This window comes from Osmia bicornis, chromosome 6, assembly GCF_907164935.1.
Source record: "Osmia bicornis bicornis chromosome 6, iOsmBic2.1, whole genome shotgun sequence".
Classification (NCBI taxonomy): domain Eukaryota; kingdom Metazoa; phylum Arthropoda; class Insecta; order Hymenoptera; family Megachilidae; genus Osmia; species Osmia bicornis.
This window is the reverse complement of record NC_060221.1, coordinates 1,268,243-1,280,248: the sequence shown is the minus strand read 5'-3', so window position 1 is coordinate 1,280,248 and position 12,006 is coordinate 1,268,243. Positions and strand designations below refer to the sequence as shown.

General features: G+C 32.2%; 3 protein-coding genes across 9 annotated transcripts; 2 read left to right on the top strand and 1 right to left on the bottom strand.

The window, feature by feature from the left end:
* Positions 1–1,939: 1,939 nt before the first annotated feature.
* LOC114873496 (autophagy-related protein 13) lies at positions 1,940–5,368 on the top strand. Its single transcript, XM_029181887.2, is given in 6 exon segments — positions 1,940–2,936; positions 3,164–3,512; positions 3,624–3,704; positions 3,707–3,806; positions 3,882–4,215; positions 4,287–5,368. Coding segments are annotated over 6 exon segments (1,293 nt in total). The 5' UTR covers positions 1,940–2,720; the 3' UTR covers positions 4,500–5,368.
* A 303-nt stretch (positions 5,369–5,671) lies between these two features.
* Positions 5,672–7,736, top strand: LOC114873497 (ubiquitin carboxyl-terminal hydrolase isozyme L5). The gene is made up of 6 exons (XM_046286083.1): positions 5,672–5,793; positions 5,975–6,040; positions 6,253–6,358; positions 6,441–6,628; positions 6,718–6,915; positions 7,341–7,736. The coding sequence occupies exons 1-6, from the start codon at positions 5,720–5,722 to the stop codon at positions 7,642–7,644; spliced, it is 936 nt and encodes a 311-aa protein (XP_046142039.1). The 5' UTR covers positions 5,672–5,719; the 3' UTR covers positions 7,645–7,736.
* On the bottom strand, positions 6,922–10,877 carry LOC114873495. Of its 7 annotated transcripts, none has more exons than XM_029181884.2 (9): positions 10,784–10,877; positions 10,542–10,699; positions 9,401–10,451; positions 9,138–9,329; positions 8,875–9,068; positions 8,643–8,812; positions 8,315–8,567; positions 8,078–8,229; positions 6,922–7,308 (listed from the first exon to the last, which is right to left on the bottom strand). In XM_029181884.2, exons 3-9 carry the CDS (start codon positions 10,274–10,276, stop codon positions 7,241–7,243), a joined length of 1,905 nt encoding a protein of 634 aa, XP_029037717.2. In that variant the 5' UTR covers positions 10,277–10,451; positions 10,542–10,699; positions 10,784–10,877; the 3' UTR covers positions 6,922–7,240. The 7 variants fall into 7 exon arrangements, with proteins under 7 accessions (XP_029037717.2, XP_029037719.2, XP_029037711.2 ...); XM_029181886.2 differs by having other exon boundaries at positions 6,922–7,079; XM_029181878.2 differs by lacking the exon at positions 6,922–7,308 and adding an exon at positions 7,750–8,003.
* Between the last annotated feature and the right edge of the window lie 1,129 nt (positions 10,878–12,006).

Genomic DNA, 12,006 nt, shown 5'->3' with positions numbered 1-12,006 from the left:
AGCAATAACTGGTTCTTAACGTGTCAATGGAAATATCCGCGAAAGAAATTTTCCATTTTCACCGGCTGCTCCGTTTGTGTAGTACAACTTCTAAGTTATCTTTTCTAAATGTAATTGATTTAAAGAAAACAAAACAGAAGTTGCCGAAAGAACATTCGAGAAATTGTTCACGAGTAAGAACGCAAATGTTTGTTATCACATCTTACGTCTGACGAAACTCCATTACAAACAAGTACGCTCACGCGAATAGTCTTTACATAGGAAAATCATATAATTTATTGTGTAAGTATACACAGTCATTACTAGCAATAGAATCGAGTTTATCGCCCAAGTTTCACTTGGTAGTGAAATAAAAGAGAAATGTTTATCCAGTTTTTTAATATCTAATCAACTGTTTAAAGCAATACTTGAAAGTATTAATCCTTTTTTTCGATATACTTCTGGAGAGTTCGTATTTACTTCTTAAATGTTCAAATATACTTGCGGAGTACTTTAAAACCCATCACTGTTCATGGTGTTATGAACATAAGAATTTTTTTTTCCACGTAAAGCGATAATATGAGTTTGAATAAATTGTTTTGTTCGACATTACAAACGTTAGTGTACGATTATGACAACTTGCAATGAAACAAACTTGTTGTCACATTGCATTTCATAATCGATAAAACGATCAAACGAATATTCCTTCCACAACGTTGACAAATATTTTCATTTCTTCTGCCGATTAGTGATCATCAGTTGCGAAGTTGACTCCCGATTGTACGGTTTATGTATTATTGCCCTAATCGCGCGGAAGATAAATATAATAAGCACGGCATTACGAAATTCCCCGACCCTCGCTGATGATTGAGAATGATCCGCTGGGGTTCTGTTTTATCACTGACCTCCAATAAATAACTGGGAATAAAAAATTTTAAAGTGCAACTTTGCGTTAATAACATTTCATTAGCTACGTGTAATTGTACAATTTTTTTGTCAAACAGTAATTGATAACATTTTTTATATATTTACTATTAAACATTACTTCCGAAAAAAATAAAAAATCACATTAAGCTGCATCAAAAATTGAAATCAAACAAAATCCATCGATTACGCCCACCTTTCATTTAAAGTTCGTATTCTTAAATATTCTTAATCAAATAGTATAACCATTTAATTTGTACACGAGCAATAGATTTTGTTGTCGCAGAGCAATTAATTTCACAGATTGAAAATATTGCGTAAACAATTTCTATTTGTTTTTTTTATTTCAACGCGCGCTTTGAAAACAGTACCATCCGTACCATCTGGCGGTAAGCGATAAAACTAATCAAATGAAGAATTGGAAGCAATTATACGTATATGTACAAATAAGTCCTGCAAACAGAAAAATAATAATGTAAATGTACAAGATAGACCCCCTGTGGCTCGGGGGAATCAGAATACGGCCACGGTATCCCCTGCCTGTCGTAAGAGGCGACTAAAAGGGGGTTGTAATGGAGCAAGGTAGTATGATGTAAAAGTAAGGATAAGAAACAGAAAAATAAGTACGGCGAATGTGTGAAGTAACGTACGGTGTGAATGACAAGAGATCTGAAAAATGGCTGATAATTTTCGGTGAGCAAAAAGGGACCGATGTAAAGTCCTTAGAGTACGCCACCCCTAAATGGGGAAACCTGAAATGAAATGAAATGTACAAGATAGGAGAAACCCTGTACCTATTTCTTTAATATATTCACAAAAAGTAATAGTACTATGATAATATGAAAAAATTATTTCGCTTAAAGGACGAAATAACTATAATTAACAAAAATTAGAAATCATGAAACGGCGTCCCGATTGTCACAAGAGCGCTTGCGCGTTACCATAGATAACGAAACGTGTAGATCCCAAAGTTAGCATGCACAAAACGAGTAAAAACTCGTCATCTAGGAAGTATGCTCTCTGGTGAACTACATGTTCTATTAAAAGATTACTGTAAGAAAGTAATTCGTGATCAAATGTAACAACAAATACTGTTTGTTGTATATTTCAGATTTTTAATATATATTTGAGTAACGCCATTACAGTTTGTTCGCGGTGGACTGGGGATAGTGGCAGATGCTTTTCGAACACAGCCTGATTCTATGATTCAAAATTTGCAAACTTTGAACTTTTTAACAAGGAAGTGCTTGTTCTTTGCCCCTGTCTTACTTGGTAATAAATGTAAATTACGTATAAAAATGTAATGTACCCTTGACTCAGCGGATCGAGGATCATATGTTACTCATGTGAACACTTCCTTTCTTAAGGTAATTGCTGTACGAAACACGATCGATCCACAGCGTGGCATAAAAATAGTGAAATAAGAACTATACTCGATGTTTATACGTATTATTCGAGAAAAACAATATTCACGTTGATCAGTCGATTCGAATAGTACTTTCGAATATAACTCTGCGGTTGATCAATGATAGACTGGATTCAATTTAACAAAATCAAATCATTTTAATACATATCACCTGCCACGCAGCTGTATACAACATAATGCATCGATATGATGTCTATGCCATTGTTAAATTACTGTTTTTCGACTGGAATACCTTCGTTAATACATTATAGAAAGAAAAGGAATCGCTTGCCGATACGAGTGCGATGATTTACATGTGCGAATGTCGAAAACGATCTCATCGTCTAGTTTTCTAGATAGCTGGAGGAAATGTTTGGTACATTCAAAATTCTATTCAGTTTAGTGGAATTCGATGTTTTTGATTGGACATCTGTGGTTTTTTAAAAAAGTATTGCATGAATCAAAGAGCACTAAAATGTCTACATTAAAACTGAGTATGCAAGATAAAAAGGACTTGGATAAGTTCACCAAATTTTTGGCATTGAAAGCTGCTCAAATTATAGTGCAATCGAGGTCAGGTGAAAAGGTCAGCACAAAGTGTAAGCCAAATTCATCTGGAACTGATTGGGTAAGCTCCTCTTTTCTAGTTGCATTGAAATAATATATCACTGATAACTGATAAATTTGTCATTATTTTCTTTAATACTGTACTTCTTCGTTGCTGATTTAACATGTCTGTAAAGTTGTATCTAAAATAAATTTAGCAATGAATTAAATAATTTAAAATTATATTAATTATGATTGTTTAATCAACATGCTTATAGTTTTCTACATATGTATCCTTTCATTGTATAGTTCAATTTAGCTATTCATGATGTACCAGAAGTTTTGGCAGAAGCAAAAAGGGCACTCTGTGGAGAAATAGTAAATTCAACCATACCTCTATGCATTGAAATTTCTCTAAGAACCGTTGAAGGTGACACAATGGTTTTAGAAACATGGAGTCTTGGTGTTCTACCAGAACATAGCGATCCTACTGTAAGAGTAACATATACAATATACAACAGGATGGGTATTTTATTGAAATCGTTGTTGTCTGTGTCAAGAATTACTCCGGCTTATAAATTGAGTAGGAGACAAGGTCCAGATTCCTATGTTATTTGTTATAGAATTTATATGGGAGAACCTCAGTTACATACATTAGGTATTTAAGATGTTTAATTGCAGATATAAATTTGATAATGTTATAATTCTGCTTCTAACACTAAGTGTAATTTGTTTATCCTATAATTATAACAAGTACTTTTTTCTATAGGTGATAATTATAAACATGTGAGAGTAGGTCAGTTGTGTACACCTGTGGGTACAATTCATTTATCAGTATCATATAGAACAAAATGACTATATCTCCTACTCATACTGGCCGTGATTCAATAATGTTGAAGAGTGATCATTTTCATTCTGACTTAAGTCCTCGTCACGCGAGATATCAACAAAGGTAATTTTACATAAAAAATAATCTTCACTACTTGAAATTCGAAATACGTCTATAATTTTGTGCTCTGTATTTCAGTGAAGAAACATCAAAATCGCTCAGCGATACTATTAAAGTTGGAGCCTTTGTTGTAAATAAGCCTGTTACTGTTAACGAAGAGGACTTTGTTATACCAGATGTACCTTTTAGTTCGTTGCTAACTCCTAGACAAACATCACCTCCTCCAGTATCAGTAGCTGAGATTACAGCTACAAAGACTGCAGTAACCGCTACTCTAACAGATAGCAGTAACGGAAATAATGAAAGACTTACAAACGATAATACGACGTCGAAATGCAACTCTCAGAATGGATCAAGGAGAAGCAGTTGCTCAATGACCAGTGCCAACGACGATTTTATTATGGTAGATTTGGTAATTAACGTTCCTACATTTATAATGCAGAAGAAATGTTTTTCTAAACTTGTGAAAAATTGTAATTGTAGAAAACTCCCTTCGCTGTGACAAACACCAACAGCGATTTAGGAGCGTTCTATCGCGAATGTCAAAGTGCACCTCAACTTCAAGCTTTCATGGAGGAAAGGACACTTGCAGAGCAAGTAGGAGACCTTACTAAACAGTTGGAAACATTTGAAACAAATATGCGGCGGTATGAGGATATTCTGTCGTCATTATGTCAAACAGAAAATAATAACTAATGTCAAAATCGAACAATGCAATGCTAGGTGCTTGAACAAGAAATGCTGATATATACAAGCTGCATATAGTATTTCGTCATAAATTTATGCGATTTTCATTACATCCATCCACAGTACATATTTAGACAACAGCATTTCAATACAATTTTTAGCCAAATGCTATCAATGCTAGTGATTACTCACGAATAAATTAAATTTAAAAATTTGCTGACAAATCTATTTATAAAGTATAAAAATAAAAATTGATCGGTTATATTACCGATATATGTGCATTTGGCTTTGTATGATAGTTTATTTATTGTTTTTTTTCCACCAAGTTCTGAAAAATTTTTTCTGCTGTAAATCAGTGATCAAAGTTGTTTCATTTCAAACAATCGTAAATTATTTTCACATATTTTTCACTCGCATAAAGTTCAATTAGTATATTCTACAATCTATTGTAAGTCTAATACATGCTGTTAAATAGTTTGTTGATACGATTGGTATTGACGAACAGTGTCAACGATCATTAGTTTAATATATTTTGAAATTTCAATTAATTTATTGCTTGTACATAGTGTAAATTGTACTTTAGCATTATAATATTGATTGCTGATTATGAAGGAACTATATAACTTTTTCATGTTTGATTATTCCAACAACCACTTAATAAATCAGGCTGTGCTGGTAATTTGTGTAAATATTTTATGCTTAAGGCGTTACGTACGATTCCTAATTATGATTATTTAATCAGTCACTTTTAGTTATAAGATACTGTCCATGCACTAATAAAATTGTAAAAAGTTGAAAGATTCAACTGTTTCTATGTAAATACATTTTTAATGAAATTTTTGAATAATATTATATTTAAAATATAATTTTAATAATCATGCGAACAATTTTTTTATTCATTTTGGTTTCAATAATAAAGATATTGGATTTGTTAAGTTTGTTATGTGCAAACTTAATGTAAATTATCATTTAATAAGCTACAGTATTTTATTACCAAATTTTTAACAATATAAACAAAGTATGTCAAAATTATTAGCTGTAAATATACATCAATTTTATTTTTATTAACAAATTAACTTTAGCTTTTACATTATTTTGAGTAATAATTAATGAAACATTCATTATATTATGCAATTCCAATACGATTCACTTTATAGGTACTTTGAATAATTCCAAAGACCGGGTTAAAAAAGGAAATATCTTTTCAAATTGTGATAAATCAAGAAAACATGGCGGACTCAGCGGGGAATTGGTGTCTTATCGAAAGTGATCCTGGAGTTTTCACCGAATTAATAAAGAATTTGGTAAATTTTAACTTTTTTATTTACAGATCTATCATACATATGATTTGAAAATAATACGCGTATGCATATATTAAGAATATCTATCTCTATTAATAGGTGCTTTGTGTAGTTGGGTTTTGAACTATGTTTTAATTTAATATCACGTATTTTAACGTTGTTAAGAGGTTTTTTTCTTTTTTAAGGTGTTAAAGGAGCTCAAGTGGAAGAATTATGGAGTTTGGATGATGAACAATTCGATAATTTAAAGTGAGTATTCTATTTATATGACATAACCTGTGTGAGAATACAATGACAATACTAAATGACACTTTTGATATTATGCAGTTTATAATGCTTTAAAGTTAAAAATTTCATATAAAAACAAAATAGAAATTTCCAGAAGTATAAATGTATCACCTAGAAAGAATATTTACCAGTTAATAGTATTTTACATACTATTTTTATCATTTATGTTTCAGGCCTATACATGGTTTGATATTTTTATTCAAATGGGTGCAAGATGATGAACCTTCTGGAAATATTGTTTTAGACAATAGACTGGACAAAATATTTTTTGCAAAACAGGTATCATTATGACTTCCATCAAATGTCATTGTTTCAATAACTGTAAAATATAATGCAAATTAATGTTTCTTGTTCTCTTTAGGTGATTAATAATGCTTGTGCAACTCAAGCAATATTAAGTGTATTATTAAATTGTAAACATTCTGATATATCATTGGGGCCAAATTTGGAGGAATTCAAAAACTTTTGTCAAAGCTTTGATGCCAACATGAGAGGACTTGCTCTTAGTAATTCTGATGTGATAAGAGAAGTGCATAATTCTTTTTCAAGGTACTTCTAATGTGCTACATTAACACATCTATTCATAGTGTCAAATGTGAATTGCTGAAATTATACAAAATAATGCTCCTTTATTACAGGCAAACAGTGTTTGAATACGATTCAAAGCAAGCATCTAAAGATGATGATGTATTTCACTTTGTTAGCTACGTACCAATTGACGGACGACTATATGAGTTAGATGGATTAAAAGATGGACCAATGGATTTAGGTCCGTGTCCGCCTGGGGATCAATGGGTTCAAGCAGCGAAACCTATAATACAAAAAAGAATAAATAAGTAAATGCCGTTTTTATTGCATGTCCAATAGCCATTCGATGATATTTTGTTAGAAGCGACCGATGCTTTTGCGCCTTACTCATACATACCTGAATACCCCACACTGTCTTGTACGTTAACAGTGAATTTATAGCTGTGTTGTGTTTATTTCGCACCTAAGTAGACTGCGAAGAAAGCACGCATTTCATTGATGGTCGATAATTATCTGGGATTATAGTAGACCAGCGAAGCGAGGAGAATTATGAGGCCTAACAGAGCAATGTTTTCTTCGCAGTTTTTTTATTATCATTTACATTGCTGCTCATCTCATCGCTATCCTTGCCCTTCATTGCTTTACTAAATCCGTTTTCAAAGTCGAAAGCAGCGAATTACTGCACGAATATCGTATTTTGTCTAAATATTAATTATATAAATGATATTCGTAGGTACAACGAAGGAGAAATACATTTTAATTTAATGGCAATAGTAACGGATAGAAAAACACTTTACGAGCGACAAAAAGCTAATATTTGCGATCCAGCAGAGTTAGAGCGCTTGCAGACGTTAATTGAAAAGGAAATTCGAAAATCTAAAAGATATCAGATCGAAAATATTCGAAGAAAGCATAACTATTTGCCATTAATAATGGAGTTACTTAAAATGCTCGCTAAAGAAGGTAAACTGGTACCATTGTATCAAAGAGCAAAAGAAAAGGCATTGGAGAAAGAATCCAAGAAGAATAAAGTTTAAACGGTAATTTTGCGAAGGTATGAGGAAAACGATGGAATGTATGTATAATGTATAAACATCGGTAAATAAATAATAATGGTATCTTTTTAAAAGAAGTGTAAATATAAAAAAAATTTTTTAGTTCAAAAATTTAGGAAATATATTTACAGACAAATTCTAAATTAAAATTTTTATAAACACTCGTATTTATCTCTGATTTTCCGTTTACCGCATCGTTAGTAGAGTTAGTTATTCTTTGGGCGGATCTTTATCTATAATTTTAACCTTCCCGTTTCCATACGAAAGTCTAGGAAGGAACTTGTCAGTTTGCTCATTTTGTATTTCCGGTATCTTTTCAATATATAAATATTCAATGATCTCTAAATATGTAGAAAGTTATTATTATATTAAAAACAATTTCAATATTTATGGTATTTTAATTTTGTAAACTTACCACTGAAGTTACTTGTATCAAGTTTTGTACCAGCTTCTGCTACAAGATTACAAAAGGTTTTACATAAAAATATAGTAGTGATTCCATCAAAAAATTTTGCAACCTTAGGCCAAATTATTTCTCGTGTATTTCCGATTCCTTTCTCATAAATGCTATAACATTTTTAAAATGTTTACATAATTAGTGATAACACTGTACACAAACGTGTATTAATTATATCGAAGATTAATAACTTACTATTCGATCAGTTTTATTTTTATGTCATTTAAATAAATAGGTTCCGGACAAAATAACTGCATGTGTAACTGATATATCCAGAATAGTTTCAATACATCGTGATCTATGTTCAGTTTTTCTTCTAATTTTAACCAAACTACTTTGGGAATGCTTGCATCTTTTAATTCAATTACATTCTCGCATAATGTTATATCCACGAAGGTTTTTATGAACTCACCAACTAATGATAAAGTCCATGTAACTTCTGATAATGCTGTAATAAAATTCATTTGTAATTTTCAATGTTGAACCTATTTTATAACTGATTCTATATTTAAAAGGAACTTGCGGTTTTGTTTTTTATCTCTCATCTTTTTTAGTAGCTTATAGCGCAACCTTATCGAGTGACTTGAACGACCTAACATTTTCGCTAGTTCGGCAAATTTTGTATGTGATTTCTTTTTCTTTTTCTTTTTCTTCATATGAGATAAAATTTGTTGATCTTCGTATAATGTATATCTATAAATATGTTAAATTGGGTAATTAAATAAACAGTATTTAAATTTTTAAATACGAATTACCTAGTGAAACTTTTTGAGTGATCTTCATGTAGATATCTAAATCGACGATAAATACTAAATAATGATCTCCATGGTAAACCATTTCCTAGAAACTGAACAAATTTTCTCCTTTGTTCCTTGGTTCTCATATAAAATTTTGTACCGTATTTCATACATATAAATGGCTTCACGTGTTTCGGATCCCATTCATGAATCTATATAAAAGAAAGTTCATCGATAAAAGAAACCATTATAATATTAATAATAATATTAATTGGACATACCTCACAAAATGTTTTCCAATTATTTAAAATGATTTTATCTTCTTTAGGTGAAAACGTACCACTTTTTATCGGACCATATTCTAAAAATAGTTGTTTTTCAGATCTTGTTAATGTTCTTGTACCTGATGTATTTTCAATTGTATGTTGTTTCGGTACATCGTGTATTATCTTTACTTGCAAATTATACAATTTCTATAAAAATAAAAACAAATAATGGAATTAAACATACATATAATGCAATATTTTTATTTAGATCTGTTTACCCGTAAGTCAGGTTCAAATGTTTTTTCTTCATTTTCCGTTTCCGATTCTAATTCAATATCCAACTCTCCTAAGATATCTTTTAGGTAATTAGTATCGGGTTTCGATTTTTCAGCACTTTCAACATTATGTTGAGCACTAGACTCTTCATTCTTGACTTGTCTATTTGTACTTCGCGGATTTTTTATTCGTTTCCTCTTGTTTTCGTAATTAACATTTTCAGCAGTTAAATCATGCTCATCATTACTTGTAATATAAAGAGGATCAGTTAGTGGATCTTTGGATATTTCTACATCATACTCATTGTGCATGGTATTGTTAGCTGTTGAAGTGAGAATATCTGGAGGTATTTTTATGTCTTCAAAGTCTATTATAGAATTTAAATCATGCAACATATCAATAGCTTCCATATCTGGTAAGAATTCTAATTTCAGTGGATCAGACATCTGATCAATGTCACTTACATCAAGACTAAATTTTCTTTTTTTTTGTCTGTTAGGTGTATTATTATCAAAATCATGCATTTCTTTTTTACAAGACATAGGTGTTTCTAATAAAGATTTAATACTTTCAGAATTCCATTCCAATGAATTTATGTTTGAAATGAAGGGGCTAGAAATATTAGGACTATTCATATTTTCTTCTTTAATATTTTCTGTGTTTTCTAAATTGTTAGATACATTATTTTTCTGTGGTGTTTTACATAAATCTTCCATTTTACGGACGCTAATTAATGATTTTTGGCTGTCACTCATTATTTGATTGTCTTTGTTGTTATGTTTCATCACAGTTGGATCTTCCTCTTTAGTTATACAGCTATTTTTGGAATATTGACACTTATTAGTATCACTGTCTGTTGTATTTAATATATCTTTCATAACATTTTCTGTTAATGTTTCATCTCTCCTAGCATTTTTGCAGGTGTATCTATTTTTTTAGATGACTGATTATCATTCTGTGAATTATCATCTGATGTACTATCTGTATCTTTTCTCCTTTTTCTTAATAGATGTAAACGTTTTTTATATGGCTTTAGTAAATGCATGTTGATTTCTAAAAAAATTTTAATCTTTTAGTTATACTATTAAAATTACATATCCTTATCAAATATTAAATACATAACTAAAGAACTTTATTCATTACATTTTAATTCGTAAAATTACTCGTAGTAATTACTTTCACTATATGAAGTTTTATTTACATTTTTAATAGAGTATTACTAATAAAGTAAAAATATGTATATATTATTATTCTTCTCAACTAGCACATGATTTTATCCATGCAAGGTTATATTACGTACACTGAAAATATATAAAAAACATGTATTTAATAAAATACAAGTAATTAGTAATTAAAATACAACTTCGTTTATGTGATGTTATTACCTCTGTAATAGTTACAACATTTAAAATATACATATGACGTTCTTACTATTTTTGAATACCTAATGAAAGTGTTTCCCACGTGCAGTGACGTAAAAGTGACGTGAAAGACTGCACATTCATTTATTTATGAGGGATCATAATTTCAGGGATCCCATATACCCCAACCGGGGTCCACAGAACCCCATTACAGATGACCGCTGGGGTCCTCGGAATCCCAGCGTAGAAGTGCCGCGGGGCCACCGAAACTCCAACCGGGGTCCGCAGAAGCACAGTATAGTTGAACAGCGGGGTCCTCGGAACCCCCGTACAGTAATCCGGTCGTATCCATCACTATCCCGAACAAGCGAGTGTCACGATTTGTTCGTTTTTAGGTCTTATATTTCTCTATTTGCTTCGGGGTCCCTGACACCCCTGTGGCATTATATCGGTATGCAGCGTCACCGTTACCTCGGGGTCTCAGATACCCCGAAGGCTGTAGTGTCAATAAGCAAAGGGTGTCACCGGTGCTTCGGGGTTCCTGACACCCCAGGATGATACCATATCGGTATGCAGAGATGGTCCCTGGTGCTACGGGGTTCCTGGAACCCCGGATGCTATATTATTGATATGCAACGATAGCCACCGGCGTTTCGGGGTCCTCAAGATCCCAATATGATATTAGGTCGGTACGCAGAGGTCGTCATTTGCGAAGCGGGGTCCCTAACACCCCTAGATAATATCAGGTCCGTATGAAGAGGGCACAACCAATATAATTTTTTTCCAGAGTTTATTTAATTTATTTAATTAATTTTTTTTTGCTTATCGAAGCTCATCGAAGCTCATCGAAGTGGAATAACATTTATGATTATATCCCTCTTTTGGGTTTCAGCCGAGAACCCCATTTATTTTACTTTTTCCAGTTATTTATGTAATTTTATCCCTCATTAGAGGCCAAGGACATCTCAGTATTCCTTACATCCCTACATTCCTTCCATCCCAGCATTTCTTACATTCCTGCAACCCTTAAATACCCTTTTTTTTTTTTTTTTTTTTTTTAACGTGGTGGAAATCTTCAGAAAGACACCTTCGGCCCCCCTGGGGAGGGGCCGGAGGTAGTGTGGGATTTTTACCCACTAAAACCACCACGGCGGCCTGCACTAGGGCGGAAGGGAGGGTCCTTTGACCCTCCGGCATGTGCCAAACTCCGCCGACATCGGGGGCCACACCCGATGCCGGCACTTCTC